The following is a 16,707-nucleotide window of genomic DNA, read 5'->3' as shown; positions in this document are numbered from 1 at the left end:
TTATCATAAAACCTGATGCTGTGAGCCATGTGGCAGAGCAGCTCTTCTGGGTTCCCTTATGCGTCTGCTCTCCACCTGGACACCCTTTCCCAATAAAATCTCTTGCTTTTTCAGTGCATGTGTCCCCTTGGACAATACATTTACGAGTGCTCGCTCTTGGGCCCTGGAAGGCATCCCGCTTCCTGCAATAGAACTTGACAATAATCTCTATTGAGAAGGTAGTGCTGAAACATGCCCTTTCATACGTGGGTGATGAAATTACAAATTCACACACATTTCCTCTGGAAGGGAATTTGGCATTATCTATCAAATAATAGATGTATTTTGCTTTAGAACAGTTCTAATTCTTAGAATCTCTCCTGCAGATACACTTGAACACTTAAGAAGAGACATAAGTGCCAGGTTATTCACTGATGTGTTATTTGTAATAGCAAAAGGGAACAAAAAAGGTCAATGTAACAATACATATCTATCAACAGAGGAATAGTATAGCCTGTAATAGGATATACTATTATAGTAGTAATAACTTTATAGTCAGGAAGTTTTCTTTGGAGTGATCTGTAGAGAGCTCCAGGATAAATCACATTAAAAAAAAAAACAAGGAACAGCAACATACAGAACGTGGTAGCCAACCTCCGAAAATACCCTCAGTGACCCTCACCTGGTCTAATAACCTTGTTAATCACAGCTGGTCAGTGGGAGGGATAGAACGTGATGAAAGTGGTGGTGTATAAATTCTAAGGCTTGTCTAAAAGCATTGCAGCTTTTCACCTTGGTTTCTCTGACTGAGGAAGCCAGCCACCACGCCATGACGACACTCAAGCAAGTCCTGGGGAGAGGCCCATGTGGAGAGAAATTGAGGCCTCCCACCAACAGCCAAAGAATTGATGCCTTTGAACTGTGGTGGTAGAGAAGACTCTTGAGAGTCCCTTGGACAGCAAGGAGATCCAACCAGTCAATTCTAAAGGAGACCAGTCCTGAATATTCTTTGGAAGGACTGATGCTGAAGCTGAAACTCCAATACTTAGGCCACCTGATGTGAAGAACTGACTCCTTGGAAAAGACCCTGATGCTGGGAAAGATTGAAGGCAGGAGGAGAAGGGGATGACAGAGGATGAGATGGCTGGATGGCATCACTGACTCAATGGACATGAGTTTGAGCAAGCTCCAGGAATTGGTGATGGACAGGGAAGCCTGGCGTGCTGCAGTCCATGGGGTCGAAAAGAGTGGGACGCAACTGAGTGACTGAACTGAACTGACCAGTTGCCCAAATCAACTTGCCAACCTGCCAACCACGCAAGTGAGCCAACTTTAAGGAAATAAATTCTCCTTAAACCTTGAGATGCCTGCAGACCTAGCTATCATCTAATTACGAACCCAGGAGAGAGATCCTGAGCCATTTCTAAATTCCTGATTCAAAAACTCACAATAAATATAGTATCTGGTTTTCATCCACAGTTCCCTGGCTCACAGTTCCCAAAGCCTTGGAGGTTTCCTAAACAACAGGATCAGTGGGAGCAAGTTTTGTTACAGTATTTTGTCTGTTGTCCTCAATTCCTAAAAAAACTCTTCAGAGGCATAAAGGCAAAATGGGTGTCTTGTTATTCATAACAAGCGTTTTTCCACAACAATTGGGTTTATGTTAATGAGGTGATTTTGGACCGCACCTAAGGACTGGGGCTGGTTATCAGGGAACCAAGTTGATTAGAGGGTTGAAACTTCAGCCCCGCCCCCTGGTTACCTAGAAGGAGACAGATTCTGGAGATTGAGTTAATCACCAGTGCCTACAGATTTGATCAACCACACCTGTGTAGTGAAGCCTCCATTAAAAACCCAGAAGGCAGGGTTTCGAAGACTTCCCGGTTGGTAAAGCAGAATGTCTCTAACGGGCTGCTGTACCAGGCTCCAAACTCCAAGAGGACTGAATTTCCTTTGTTGCCCTACGAATCTCTTCATCTGGCTGTTGGCTCCTATGTTTTAATATCTTCAGTAAAAAGCTACTCCGTATGGTGAGTAAATTGGTTTTCTAAGTTCTGTGAGCTGGTCTAGCAAATTGAATCCAAGGAGAGGGTTGTGGGAGTCTGGTTTATAGCTGGTTGGTGAGAAGTACAGGTAACAACGTGGACTTGAGACTGGCATCTGAGGGGGAGAGCTGTTTTGTGGGACTGAGCGCTCAGCTTGTGGGATTTGATGCTATCTCTGGGTAAACAGTGTCTGAGTTGAATTGTAGGACACTCAGGTGCTCTCGGAGAATTGCTCATTGGTGATGTGGGGGAAACCACACTCCTACATAGAAGTTTGTTCCAGAATTTTTTTTTTAGGTTTGATTTAAATCAAGTTTGACATTAAAAATCTAGATTTCTTGTAATATGTTTTTAAAAAATCTAGATTTCTTGTGATATCCATATTTTCAGCTTTTCTTTAAAAAAAGAAGTGACATTTCCATCAATGCTGGGCTGGCATTTTGAATAGCAAAAAACAATTAGAGCTGAACTGTGTTTTTTTACATGATATATACACATGTACTACACAAAGTCCACACCATCGAAGTTCATGTCATTATTTGAACGTTCTGTCTGATCTCATGGGTATTTGAACATGTCCCCCGCACCCAACCTTTAAACATTTAAAGAAAGCTTCCACTTTGGTTCCCCTGTGAATCTTTGCTTCTCCCGGCTAAAATATCATAGGTTCTTTATCTGATTTGGCTCTTATCACTCTTCTCTGGACTTTTAATTTACCAGTGTTCCATTTATTTTATCTGGCTCTTTCAGAATGGGGTGGATGCAGACAGTATATTTTGAGGAATGCAAGTTAAGACACTTTTTGCTTTTTTATTTTTTTCCTTAACCAGAGGAACATAGGTAATTGACAACAGCTTCCAGGGCTGTTATCATGAGAGGGCTTATTAAATCAGCCCTTCTCCATTTTTCTGAAAGCAGTTATTTGAACTTAAATGCAATGAATCATACTAAGTCTTCTTAATGGTGGATATTTTATATCTTTTTGGATCTTCTTTGTCTTCATTCAGGCTGATGATACTGAAACACCTATTAAGGGAAAACAGATCGAGACAAAGCGTTAGCAACCAGATCTCCACTTACACTGTCTGTCTTCCTGATGACATTTAACTGCGAATATCCTCTTTAAAAGCTTTCCTTTGAAAAAGCAAGGACCGCCCTCCCCCCGCCTCCCCGCCCCCTGCCAGCTGGGACTTTTGACTATGTGTGAAGCCTCAAGAGATTTTAAAGTGTGTCTGGGACCCTGAACTTGGGGATCATTTCCAAGCTGAAACTGGTGACAGCAGAATTTGATGCTGTTCTCTGAAAATGCAATGAAAGTGTTAGTCACTCAGTTGTGGCCGACTCTTTGCAACCCCACGGACTGTAGCCCACCAGGCTCCTCTGTCCCTGGGATTCTCCAGGCAAGAATACTGGAGTGGGTTGCCATTTCCTTCTCCAGGGAATCTTCCCGACCCAGAGATGAACCTTGGTCTCCTGCATTGCAGGCAGATTCTGTACCACCTGAGCTGATGGGGAAAAATGCAGTAGAAATTTGTGTATCGATAGTATGTGACAATAGTGCCAAACTTTCTATTTTGAATAATTTAATTCTTTATCTCAGTTCTTTGGGATTTCCTATCAGACAGTAATATCGTCTGTAAATAATGACTGGTATGTTTTGTCCTTTCCAATTTTAATGGATTTTATTTCTTACTGTTTTGGTTAGAACCTCCAGTAGAGTGCTGATGAAAAGTGATGGTGAGCATTCTTGTCTGTTTGAGGGAATGACTGACATTTCATTGTTAAATATGGGACACTGTCATTTCTTTTATGCATACCCCCCAAACTTACGTTTTAGGTTGATATTTTTTCCCTCTCTTCCATTCATCCATTCTTTTTTCATTCCTCTTCTTTTTCTTAAATGATTGACTTTTATTATTTTTTGCATTTATCGAGGTAGTAATTCTTTCTTCTCCTTTAATTGGTTAAAGTGCTTAATTACATTAATAAAAAATTTTTTTGAGGGGGTGCACCAAGCAGCTTGTGGGATCTTAGTTCCCTGAGTAGAGACTGAACCCTGAGCCCATGGCACTCATAACCACTGGACTGCCAGGGAACTTCCCAAATTTTCTGATGTTAATCCTTCTGTGCATAATAGCCCTCTTGGCCTAACTGCCTCCCAAAGGCCCACTTCCAAACATCATCTCACTGGGGATTAGGTTTCAACATATGAATTAGACCCATTGCAATGACCTTTTAGTCCAGCATCTCTTATCTGATAGTTCCTTACTAGTCCAAATTCTTAAGGAGGAATGTGATGGAGTAAAGCTTAATCTATGGGTTAGAATTTGGGTTTGGTGTAAATTCTTGGATCAGTCAACTGTGGCCAGAGGTCATATGGTTCCAAAAAGGTGGTCTAAACCACTGGAGACAATGTTTTCCAGAAAGGAAAGGTAGGCAATCAGACCTTTCTCTTTTCTATCTCTCATTCAATCCCTAAATTGTCTCAGTGTTGTCTTCAGAAGGTTAAGGCGTTGCAGGTATTACTGTCTACCTTTTCCTGCCAAGTTCAGCTATAACAGGTGGACCTTTACAGGCAAACTCTGTCCTGTCCATTTCTGAAATCGATGTATTCAGTGTAAGCGGTATTCAGTGTAATCGATGTATACAGTGTAAGTGTCCAATGTCTGCCAGCAGATGGGGTCTAGAAATTAGTCTGGCACACATAAGCAGAAAGTGTTTGTGTCTACAATATTGGTTTCCCCTCACCACTTACTAGGTCTTTTTTTTTTTATAGCCATAGTTAGCATATTTGTTTCATATGTGCAACATAACGATTACATATTTGTATAAGTGCAAGATAATCATCACATCAACCAGGGGAATGACCACAGTCTAACTTTTTCCTCCCAGAAGTCTCCTTACATACTGCAAATAATATGATTCAGTCAGTTCAGTTCAGTCGCTCAGTCGTGTCTGAATCTTTGCGACCCTATGGACCGCAGCACGTCAGGCCTCCCTGTCCATCACCAACTCCCGGAGTTCACCCAAACCCATGTCCATTGAGTCGGTGGTGCCATCCAACCATCTCATCCTCTGTTGTCCCCTTCCCCTCCCACCTTCAGTCTTTCCCACCATCAGGGTCTTTTCCAAGGAGTCAGTTCTTCCCATCAGGTGGCCAAAGTATTGGAGTTCCAGCTTCAGCATCAGTCCTTCCAATAATCTGGACTGATTTCCTTTAGGATTAACTGATTTGATCTTCTTGCAGTCCAAGGGACTCTCAAGAGTCTTCTCCAACACCACAGTTCAAAAGCATCAATTCTTCGGCACTCAGCTTTCTATATAGTTCAACTCTCAAATCCATGTGTGACTACTGGAAAAACCATAGCTTGGATTAGACAGACCTTTGTTGGCAAAGTAATATCTGTGTTTTTTAATATGCTAAGTTGGTCATAGGTTTTCTTCCAAGGAGCAAATGCCTTTTGATTTCATGGCTGTAGTCACCATCTGCAGTGATTTTGGAGCCTAAAAAAGTCTGACACTGTTTCCACTCTTTTCCCATCTATTTGCCATGAAGTGATGGGACTGGATGCCATGATCTTAGTTTTCTGAATGTTGAGCTTTAAGCCAACTTTTTCACTGTCCTTTCACTTTCATCAAGAGGCTCTTTAGTTCTTCTTTACTTTCTGCCATAAGGGTGGTGTCATCTGCATGTCTGAGGTTATTGATTTTCTCCCAGCAATCTTGATTCCAGCTTGTGCTTCTTCCAGCCCAGCATTTCTCATGATGTACTCTGCATATAAGTTAAATAAGCAGGGTGACAATATACAGCCTTGACTTAACTCCTTTCCCTACTTGGAACCAGTCTGTTGTTTCATGTCCAGTTCTAACTGCTGCTTCCTGACCTACATGCAGATTTCTCAAGAGGCAAGTCAGGTGATCTGCTATTCCCATCTCTTTAAGAATTTCCCAGAGTTTGTTGTGGTGTACACAGTCAAAAGCTTTGGTATAGTCAATAAAGCAGATGTTTTTCTGGAACTCTTGCTTTTTCGATGATCCAACGGATGTTGGCAATTTGATCTCTGGTTCTTCTGCCTTTTCTAAATCCATGTGGTTGCCCATGATCAAATGAGCATGAACTTGAGCATATCGACAAGGGATTTTTGTCAGTGACATCTCTGTGTAGCATTTGAGCTGCAACTCCAGTGAGTGTCCTGCCATGTGCACATACTTATCTCTGCTCCTGGGCTGTCCAGTATTTGTAGAAGAAACAGGAGATTCACCTTGTTGGTGTTGAAAATATTTGTTGAATGAGTGAATTAATAATGGATAAACAGTGCTGAGCAGCATCCCTCTTAATGGGAAAGATTATGGACATGAAAAATGTTTCCTGATAAGTGACTCCTGAGAGTCCTGGTTCCCAGAACGGAACAGTGCCAGGAGGTATCAGGCATCGTAATCTCGGCTGCTCTTAACACTCAAGTGGAGGACACCGGAGCCCAGAGGAGGGGTTTGGGACAGAAATTCCCTCTTAAACTAAGTAAGAATATGACTCCAAGAAATCTTTTCAAACACTAGGGCAGAGCAGGGGTGAGGGTGGGAAGACGGGGCAAAGGAAGGATATAGGAAGTAAATGGGGAACTGGTGACCTCTGCCCACAACATCTCCCCTGGGGCCTTTTCTAATTGGAAATCCCACCCTGGAGCCTGAAGCCTGGGTTCTGCAGGTCTCTTTTGCTGCACCTCCTCACCGGGAGTGTCTAGTTAACAAGAAGGATTTGAAGCCTTCAGTGTCTTTCACTTAATACAGCAGCTGGTTTGACACCACTCCATTTAGACAGCTCATTTCTGGTCCTTCATCCCATTAGAGGCAGCCCTTGCTTACCTCCATTTGTCTAAGGAGACTGGGCTTCTTAGAAGACCATTTACTGTAACTTATTCCATTAGAATCAGGAGCAAGAACAGTTTCTGCCATTGTCTGACAGACTAATCCAGGGCACCTAGAGATGGCTATGAATTCAACCCCCCCCCCAACCCCCCACACCTCCAAGCTTACAGGATTCCCGACCAAGAATCCAGCCCATACCCCCAGCGTGGAAGCACACAGTCCTAACCACAGGAGTGCTCAGGAATTCCTGGCTGTGAATGTTTAACCTGCAGAGTCCCTTTGGGCCGTCAACAGGAAGGGGACAGCAAATGTAGGGGAAAGCAGTTAAGGGGTGTGTCCTGACTGGAGCTTCAGCAGCAGCCCTAGGACAGGGAGGAGGTACCTGAGGAGCAGGTGATAGAAGATGATGGTGGGGGTAACAGGCAGGGTAAGGCGGCAGATCTGGGTGTTCCTCCTTCATGCCCACCCCTCAAGCACTTCTAGTTTATTGGTTCTCAACCTTGGATGCTCACTGGAACCTCGTGGGACTTTTGCAAAATGCTGATACCCAAGTTCCACCCTTTCCTCCACATTCTGATTAAACCGGTCTGGTTTGTAGCCTGGGCATCAGGTTTAGAAAGCTTCCCAGGTGAAGAGCCTGTGAAAGGCTATGAAAGGAAATGAGAACATTTCATAGTAGAGAACTCGAAGGACCCCTCCAGAGCAAGGTTCTCAGGTGTAGCAACAGGCCAAGAGGGAAGGTCATCCACCTACAGTAGTTCCCTGCCAGTTTTCCCGTTTGTCCTCTTCTTTCGCTTTGCGTCATGTGGTCTCTGTCAAGTCTTGTTTTCCTCACCTGTGAAATGGGTGCATGCGTGTGCTCAGCCATGTCTGACTCTTCATGACCCCAAGCACTGTAGCCCACCAGGCTCCTCTGCCCATGGAATTTTCCAGGCAGGAGTACTGGAGTGGGCTATTTCCTTCTCCGGGGGATCTTCCAGACCCAGGGATCGAACTCCACATCTCTTGCATTGGCAGGCAGCTATTTACCACTAGCGCCCTCCTGTTACCATTTTTGACTCTGAAGTTATTTAGGAGCAATTTCTTAAATCTATCCAGCATTCATAGTTTTCAGAGTTCTTTGCTATTTATTTCTAATTAATTGTTTTGTGATCATGGAACATGGTTTGATACATCTTTGAAATTTATTGAAACTTGTTTTATAGACAAGCATGTGGTCAACTTTTTTTTTCTTTACCATTAGGATATTATTAAGGATATTGAATACAGTTCCTGTGGTCAACTTTTATAAATGTTCCTTCAATGTTTAAGAAAATATTCTTTGTTGGATTTGAGGTTCAGTGTATGTCCAACAAATTAAGACTGTTCATTGTGCTATTTTTACTAATTTCTGGTCTATTTAACTTACTGAGTGTTAGGTCTCCTGCTTGAGTTGTAGATTTGTCAATTTTCTCTACCAAAAAAGTTCTACCAACTTTTGATTTATGCATCTTTGAGACTAACAGATAAGTACATTTGTTTTATGTACCTGGTGAATTTCCTCCCTACAAAACAGATGATAATACCTATAAAGATTGTGACAAAAATATACCTACATTATGAGGGTTGTGACAATAATATACCTACATTATAAGGATTGTGATTTAAGCATCTTACATATTTTTTTTATCACATATCGAAGTTATCACTAAGAATAACGCCTAACACATCGTGAGTATGAGAAGATAATGTAGTCTTTTCTGGTTTCCATTGTTGGTGCTGAGAAGTTTGGATACTTTTAAAATTTCTTACTGCTTGTTCACCTTTGTCATTCCATATTTTCTTAAACATTTCATACATCATTATTTTGTATTGTTTTTGATAATTCAATGTATAGTCTGAAGATATTGGGACGTCTAAATCTGCTGTTTCTGCTATTCTTTCTTAAATCTGTTTCCTTGTGTTTGGCTATTTTGTCAAAGTTGTCCAGAGAGAGAGAGAACCAACAGAACACATACACACCTCACTATCACATCCAAAATCTCCTTCTCTGGCATACCCTACCTCTGTGAATGACACTGACAGTTGTCCAGATCAGAAACCTGAAAGTTACTCTCATCATCTTTCTTACCATCACATCCAATTAATTGGGACAAATTGATTCTATGTTTTAAATCTTAAGTCCATTTTGCTTTACTGTTGTCCTACAACCCATCCTAGTCTATCTAGATCACTGAGGTCTCCCCATATCTAATCTTACTCTTCTACTCAACATGGTATGTTAGTTGAATGATCCTCACAAAATGTGAATCTAATTGTCACTTACAGATTAAACTTTATTCCAAAGGGAAATGGGGAAAAATTGAAAGGGTTTTAAGTGTCCTGTTGTGCTTTAAAAGGCCCTTCATGAACCACCTTCTCTCTACCATTCCTTCTTGCACTCTTAAGTCCCAGCTACCCTAAATCTCTTGGCTCCTCCAAGGTGGGTATGCTTTCTCTTCTCCTGGCCTCTACACATGCTGTTATTCTCTGTCCACAAGGCATCACCTCCGAGCTAACTCATTAAGTCTTCAGTTCTCAGCATTAAAATCTCTGGGACACTTTCATCCCTGCTCCACAAAACAGTCACTGCTCCCCCAACCCCCAACAAACACCCTCTAGAGCTGCTGACTGGCCTGGCAGCTACAGTAAAGAATGGCTTGGCTTTACTTACTCATCTCTTGTGTGAAGGTTGTTCCTATGAGATGATACAATATAGACAGAGACTGAAGCAGTGCCAGAATTCCTAGGATTCTTATAAAAATAAGTATAAAAATTTAACAGCATCAGAGTGAGAAGAGCAGAACAGTCTTCAAATCATGAAGTAACTTTAAAAAATAGCCTTTTATGAGAAAAATGTCAGTAAACACACAGATATTATAGCACTACAAGATTATTTATAAGACCAGTGACTTAAAACAGCGAATTCATGATGAAAATGATTCTAATTAAAAAATTAGTCTCATTAATAACCAAAATAGGACCTGCAATACGACTGGCTGCAATTTCTCAAGTAAGATTCCATCTACTAGTGCTGTTTATACTTAACATACACTCACATTCATTTCTTACAATTTATGAATTTAAGTTTCAGGAAGAATACTTTTTTAGTATTTGGGTTATTTTAATATATGTCAATTACTTAGTAAAGGTTAAATAATTTAAAGGTTAACTTAGTTAATGAGTTTTCAGTAATATCATTTAATAGCATAAAAACATGCTGCTTTTGAGAAAATAAAAATATACATTAAAAAACCCAATACAATGTTTTAGTAAAATAGTAAGGAAATTTGTCTCATTATGTACATATGCATGTGTATGAATTTTTATATATATATATATGTACTTTTCAGTAGCAGAAATGTATTTCTGCAGGACAGAAAATGTACTCTAGAAAAACAGAAGCAAAGGATATATACACTGTAAGGGCAAACTCAGTAAATTAGATACAATTTTATTACTCAGTAATGAGGGACCGGTTTACAATGATGTGACAATGGTAGCAAAAATAGTAGGAAGGAGTTCAGCACTCAAAGTATCAAATAAATAAAGCTTAGTGATTCATTAAATATTCTGATATTATACAGGATCAAAACTTTCAACACTTCCATGGGTCCTTAACTGATATCTTTCAGATAGGCTATATAATCTAGATAGTTAAGAAATTGCTTGCTGACATCATACTTTAAAGGAATTACCTGGCACAGGAAACTCTACTCAATACTCTGTAATGACCTATATGGGATAGAACATAAAAGAGTGGGTATATGTATAACTGACTCACTCTGCCATACAGCAGAAACTAACACACTGTTGTAAATCAACCATACGCTAATAAAAATTAATTTTAAAAAAGGAGTTATCTTGGAAAACAAAAAATGTTACATAACTTATTTTCCAAAGCCACATGGATTCAAAATATAATATGGTCTCTTAAGAATAATGGAAAATATTGGCCTACCATCTTGCTATCATTCTGGCTTGTACTTTATATATTCAAAAATTTTTCACAACCAGGGTATATATCTGGACCCTAGCAAGTTTATAAACATTGTAAATATGGTTCATTGAATTATCTTAATATGCTTTTGTGTAAATGGTATTACCAAAATATTTAATACTTTTAATATAAAAATTAAATAAGTACTCCCATCATTTACTTTATCTCAGAAACTAGACTTGTAGTTGGGCTCCAGATGTACTGAGTAGTCATAGGTCATTTCTGTTGTGTAGTCTCAAGGCAAAAGGAGATTAACAGAAAGATGAACATGGGTTTTATAGTAACTAAACACATGACACCCAAGATAGGGATCTAAAGATTAAGCACATATTCAATTACTTATTCAACATGTGACCTTTAGAGCACACACTATTTCATTTGTTATCTTTGATACGATTAATTGCATCTGATTTTTGTAGTAAGGCAAAAGACAGACATCTCCTTTTCCTTGGCTTTAATTAGTCTCAAATTCAAGAAGAGAGAATAATGCTTGTTTCATAAAAGGTTAACGTCAATATTAGGACAGGTTTTTGTTTTTCTTCTGACAAATTTGTGTTTATATTAAACTCAGTGTTTACAAATACTAATCCTGAGCAAGAGTAAAAATAAGAACAGTTTTGACTAAAGAATAAAATTCCTTCATTGTTAAACCTAAACAGCTTTAAAATTCAACCATGGAATATAAAATTGATAAGACTGGAATTCAGACTTCAGATGTCCATGGCAAACCTGAATACTCTGAGAAAGAACATACACGTAGTAGTAGATTTAAAAACAAAACAGTAAAAAGCATCAAAAATTGATGCACCTGGGTTTTGTTAAATATAACAAAGGTTACTCAGTCCTTCATGGATAAACCTAGCTGGAGAACACCGAACAGTGTACTGCATTAAACAGACCCCTCAGGAAGGCAACACTGGATTTCTCTTTTTAGATAGACAGAGACTGCTCCTCCCCACCTCCCCCAAAACAGTCAAAGACATAAAAGACACATTTGGAAATACAATATGAATGAATCCTGTTTTGTGGGGCTTTTTGTTTGGGGGTTTTTTGTTTGTTTTTGGCTGTGCTGTGCGGCTTGCAGGATCTTAGTTCCCTGGCCAGGGACTGAACTCAAGCAGAGATTAAACCTGGGCCATAGCAGTGAAGGCGCCGAGTGGAATTCCCTTGTTGTTTTTTCTTTTTTTTAAATCATGTCTTTAAGAAAGCAGAAAGTTGGCCACTTAGGAAACTACAGTGAATTACTTGAGTTTTTAGGTACAGCTCCTGCCTCATGAACAATAAAAGCCTTCTACTCAGCAAAGCAGTATTATGACAAAGTATTTATACACCAGTAAAAGCACTGAGTATGGGCTTGGCAATACAAGTCAACTGAAACCAAGCTCTTAAGGATACTTTTCGTCCGTGTGGTGAAAAAGCGCATGGGAGTGGGAAACGCTGGCACAGCAAGGATCCTCTCACAGTGTTAGGGCCTGTCGACCTAGGAGCGGTCAGTTCCAAGTCAGGGTGGTGAGCACTGGGCAATGACATCGACATATGGCATGGCCCAAGGCACTTCTTCAACATGCCTTTTCTTTTATTCCAGCTGTCTCTCTTCCTCTTCATCTGCTTCTTCAATGACCTGAATCTCATCTCCTTGAGGTAAGGAAGAATTCTCCATCTGCAGTTTATTCCCATCAGCTTTACATTTCTCTTCTTCCTCTATGATTTCCTTCCATATCTTGTGGTTTTCGGTGAGATGGTGCATTAGCTGACAAAATATTTGCCGTCTGCCTTTCCGTCTTTGTGGTTCTGTGAAATTTAACACATGTGTATTCTAATCATAGCAATATGATTCAATCATTCAATAAATATCTGAGCGCCTGTTACATCCCAGGCATTTATTTAAGCACTGGGTTTAAAGTTATAGTAAGATTAAAATAATCTCTGCACCATGGGGCTCTCCTTCTAGTGGGAAGACCTAGATAAGCAAAGAAGCAAGACACTCGTGTGTTGGATAGTGTTAAGTATTATGGATAAAAATAAGTTAAGGTATTAGGGAAGATGGTGGGGGTGGGAGTTGTGGGGCGAAAGGAGGATAGTATTGAAATTTCAAATGATAATAATGCAAAGTTAAAAACCATCCTTCTAAGGGATTTTTTTAAAATGTGTTGAATTAAACACAATTATCAAAATTTTGGTGAGCATAAATAATTTTTACAAGTCAACTTTCCCAAGATGACATCAGATGGTAATGCCATACAATTACTCTTCACTATGCTACTCCTGAATACAAGGTAGGGTGGGGAAAAGTTCTTTTATTATCTTGTTCCACGCTATGTTATCTGTTCTGATTTATATAGCATGCTTGGGAAACAAAAAAAACAGCTAGATATAATTTAAATCCTACATTAAAGAGCAAATAACTAGTTTAATTTATAGTTGCAAAGGTGACAATGTCTTTTTCATCTTCCATTTACACTCGTTGGTTTATATTGCTTTATATAGAAAAACTATGAATTACAATTTGGTACTTCAAAGCCATAATGCTATAAAGCTTGGTTTTCCTCAGAGTCAAAAGAGTATATATTTTCCTCTTCTCCCAACTGGGTTGAATGAGCTATTCCCAAGTCTATATGAAGGGTATGTTAACAGGAGTGCATGGTGTGAGAAGGGGTCAGGCAAAGGAGGACTAGTCCTTGAGACCAGCCACCTCACCTAAGTTCAGATTTGGCAACAGCTCCATCATGCGTGCACAGGCAGAGCCTGCTGAAGAGCACTGGCTGGAGGACAGCATCTCCAGCGACGCTGCTTTAACTCAGAATGCTTGTTGTATGATAGCATTCACATGGTGCCCAAGCAGTAGCTACTCAAACCAAGATTATTCAGTCTGCACACTTAGATAGTACTTAAGATATAACTACTGTATCTTTAAAAGGAAAGACCCAAATCCAAATTAAATGGACATTTGCAATTAACAACATTAAAGAAACGACAGTATCCCTATATTCTTACTAGGATTTAGATTGTCCTCTATTTCTTCATCCTCTGTATCTAATTCTTCAGCATCTTCTTCCTCATAACAACTTTGAGTATCATCGTCCTCTTCTGATTCTATCCACTGACCCGGTAGCAGACCAGCAGCGTCATAGGAGTTACACAGGGGACCCACTATGTGGGTGATAAAAGATTCCTGGAGTTTTGCTAGTTGAGGAGAAGAACGATCCATGAAGGGACTGATGGGCAAACCAAGATTTGCTTCTTCATCTCCCTGATCATATGAAAAAGGAAAGTACATCTTTAACTGCTGAGAGAACCACTGAGCTTTGTTGTTAAAATTTACCTTGAGGTTTTTTTAATCAAGAACAGTCTAACTCAAAATAATTTTTAGAAAGAAGTATCAATGAAAATTACTCTGTCATTCCAACTATAAAACTTTTTCTACTATTTGAAAAATCCTAAACAAGACTTTATTCTCACACTCCCAGTCAACCAGTATGGTTGATATACAGGCAGCAAGAAAAATATACATCTTTTCAACTAAGTTAAGCAAATAGTTATGAACAAATCAAAATTATACTACTAGAATATATAAATTCTATATAAATTGTCAAAATTCTATAGTATCAGACATAGATCCTTTTTCCCCTAGGGGGGAGATGGTATAATAGAAACATTTTTTGTTGCAGTTGTACCTCAAATGTAGAGTTGACTTTTCTAATGCTTTTCAACATCTCCCTTTTTTTTGTAACAGCAGAACCCTTTAATGAATCTAAATTAGAATATGTAAAACAGAAAGAGGTAGAGCAATTGTGTTTGAGGTGAGGATTTGCCCCAACTGCCTGGCCGGCGATCTGTGGTCCCCAGGGCTCTGGAGAGCACAGCTGGAGATCAGACACATGATTACAGAACCTCCTTTGCTGCCTACAGCCTGTGTGGTGCTGGGCCAGCTCTATGCCTAATTCACGTGTAAGATGTGAATAATCATCTACAGGGTTGCTATAGGATGACAAGCAGTATATATTGAGCACGGTGCCGAGCAGTCCTCAAACAGTAGTAACAATATTAACATTTTAGTGCTGAGTATCTGAACTGGTGGAGGGTGAATACTCTTCACAGTGCACAAGTTCTGTAGGCAAGCAGTGCGTATCTGTGCTGAGCCAACACAATCCTGAGGAGACAACCAGAAACTGTCCTGAGATTAAAAAACTTACATGGCTTTGTTTCCTGTGAGGATGAACATTAATAATATTTAAAAAATGTATCTAGGTGGGTTTATTCATAGGATTCTACAGTTTCGTACATCTGACTTTTAAATAGGAGTTTGGTTTTTCTAAGCCCATGGCATGTAATGGGCTTTTTGCAACCTCTTGGAATTCTCCAGGCAAGAATACTGGAGTGAGTAGCCTTTCCCTTCTCCAGGGGATCTTCCCAAGGATCGAAGCCAGGTCTCCCGCCTTGCAGGAGGATTCTTTACAAGCTGAGCCACAAGGGAAGCCCAAGAATACTGGAGTGGGTAGCCTATCCCTTCTCCAGAGGATCTTCCTGCATTGCAGGTGGATTATTTACCAACTGAGCTATCAAGGAAGCCTGATGTAATGGCTATAAAAGTAAAAATAAAGACAGTATAATGAAATTAATAAAAAAAAAAAGGTTGAGCAAGGTTAGAAATTTGCATCCGTATCTAAAGAAAGCTGAATAGCATAACAAGACAGAAGGAAATCTGATGGTTTTGATGAGGGCTGACTTCCTATATACATTTAACCTTCATGACCACTGTGTGTTAGGGTTATCAAGTATATCATTTTTCTCCTTTGACACAGGAATAATGAAACTTAGAAAGATTAAGTGAAACTGTCTGAAATATTGTTTTTTTGTGTGACCTGGAATTATAATATTTTATTGAGCACTTATGTGTCAGAAAACTGTTCTAAGAACTTGACATGTATTAATTCACTTAATCCACAAAGCAACCTTATGAGGTAGGTACCATCAATATTCCTGTTTTCTCAATGAGGAAATTGAGGCACAGAGAGGTTAAGTAACTTACCCAAGGTCACATTGCTGGTAAGGAAGAAGAGCCAGGATTCAACCTCAGGCATGGCTTCCAAGTTTGCTTAATAAGAATTAATCTCTATACTTTAAAGATATATTATAAAATGCATCTAAATGAAATTATCTCATTTTCTTTCACTGAATTAGTGGATTTTCTAAAATGGGCATTTTCTACCACTTTATTACTAATGTTTGTACAGATAATATAAAGACAGAATTTTCCCTAGCATAAAATTCTTTTGTGAATATGAACTGAAGCCTGAGGCAGTCTTCAATTATCTCTGAGAATGAGGATAGGAATATGCAAACCACTATACATACTGCAATCTACAAATTAAATATTTATAACTTTATTTCTTAAAATTATACATAATTTAGTTCAAATGTATCAGTGAAAATTATTCTAAGATTATTACTAAGATTTTACTAATCTGTTTTCATAATTACACAGTATGGTATTTTGTTAACTTGTAAACAGCACAGTATACACTATTTTATTGGGATGTTTAGCTAAGGTAGATGAAAGACATGGTACATTTGCTGGTCACTCAGTACAGTCTGGGTGTGACAAGATGTAACAGATAAGTGTGCATGGTTTGTAAGTATGCAGTGCATCACTCCTACCAGAGTAGCAACTCATGGTGAGAAAGCCATGACCCAGAAGTTTTACTTGGTAAACCTCTTGATCTTTCTTGATCAGGGTCTAGTAAGGATTCCCAAGGAATACAATTCCAGTTAAGAGTATGTATTTGTTATTTTGTATTT

The 16,707-nt window shown here is 39.3% G+C and overlaps 1 protein-coding gene across 1 annotated transcript in view; it reads right to left on the bottom strand.

The window, feature by feature from the left end:
* Positions 1-10,342: 10,342 nt before the first annotated feature.
* PDE3B (phosphodiesterase 3B) overlaps positions 10,343-16,707 on the bottom strand; it is a 167,595-nt gene continuing 161,230 nt past the window's right edge. Inside the window, exons 15-16 of the mRNA XM_070383989.1 lie at positions 13,903-14,158; positions 10,343-12,699 (exon numbers count right to left, since the gene is read on the bottom strand). Of these exons, the coding sequence (XP_070240090.1) occupies positions 12,485-12,699; positions 13,903-14,158 (471 nt within the window). The 3' untranslated portion in view covers positions 10,343-12,484. The remainder of the gene's footprint in view (positions 12,700-13,902; positions 14,159-16,707) is intronic.

Source organism: Bos mutus, chromosome 15, assembly GCF_027580195.1.
Source record: "Bos mutus isolate GX-2022 chromosome 15, NWIPB_WYAK_1.1, whole genome shotgun sequence".
Taxonomy (NCBI): domain Eukaryota; kingdom Metazoa; phylum Chordata; class Mammalia; order Artiodactyla; family Bovidae; genus Bos; species Bos mutus.
This window is presented reverse-complemented; position numbering and strand designations above follow the sequence as displayed.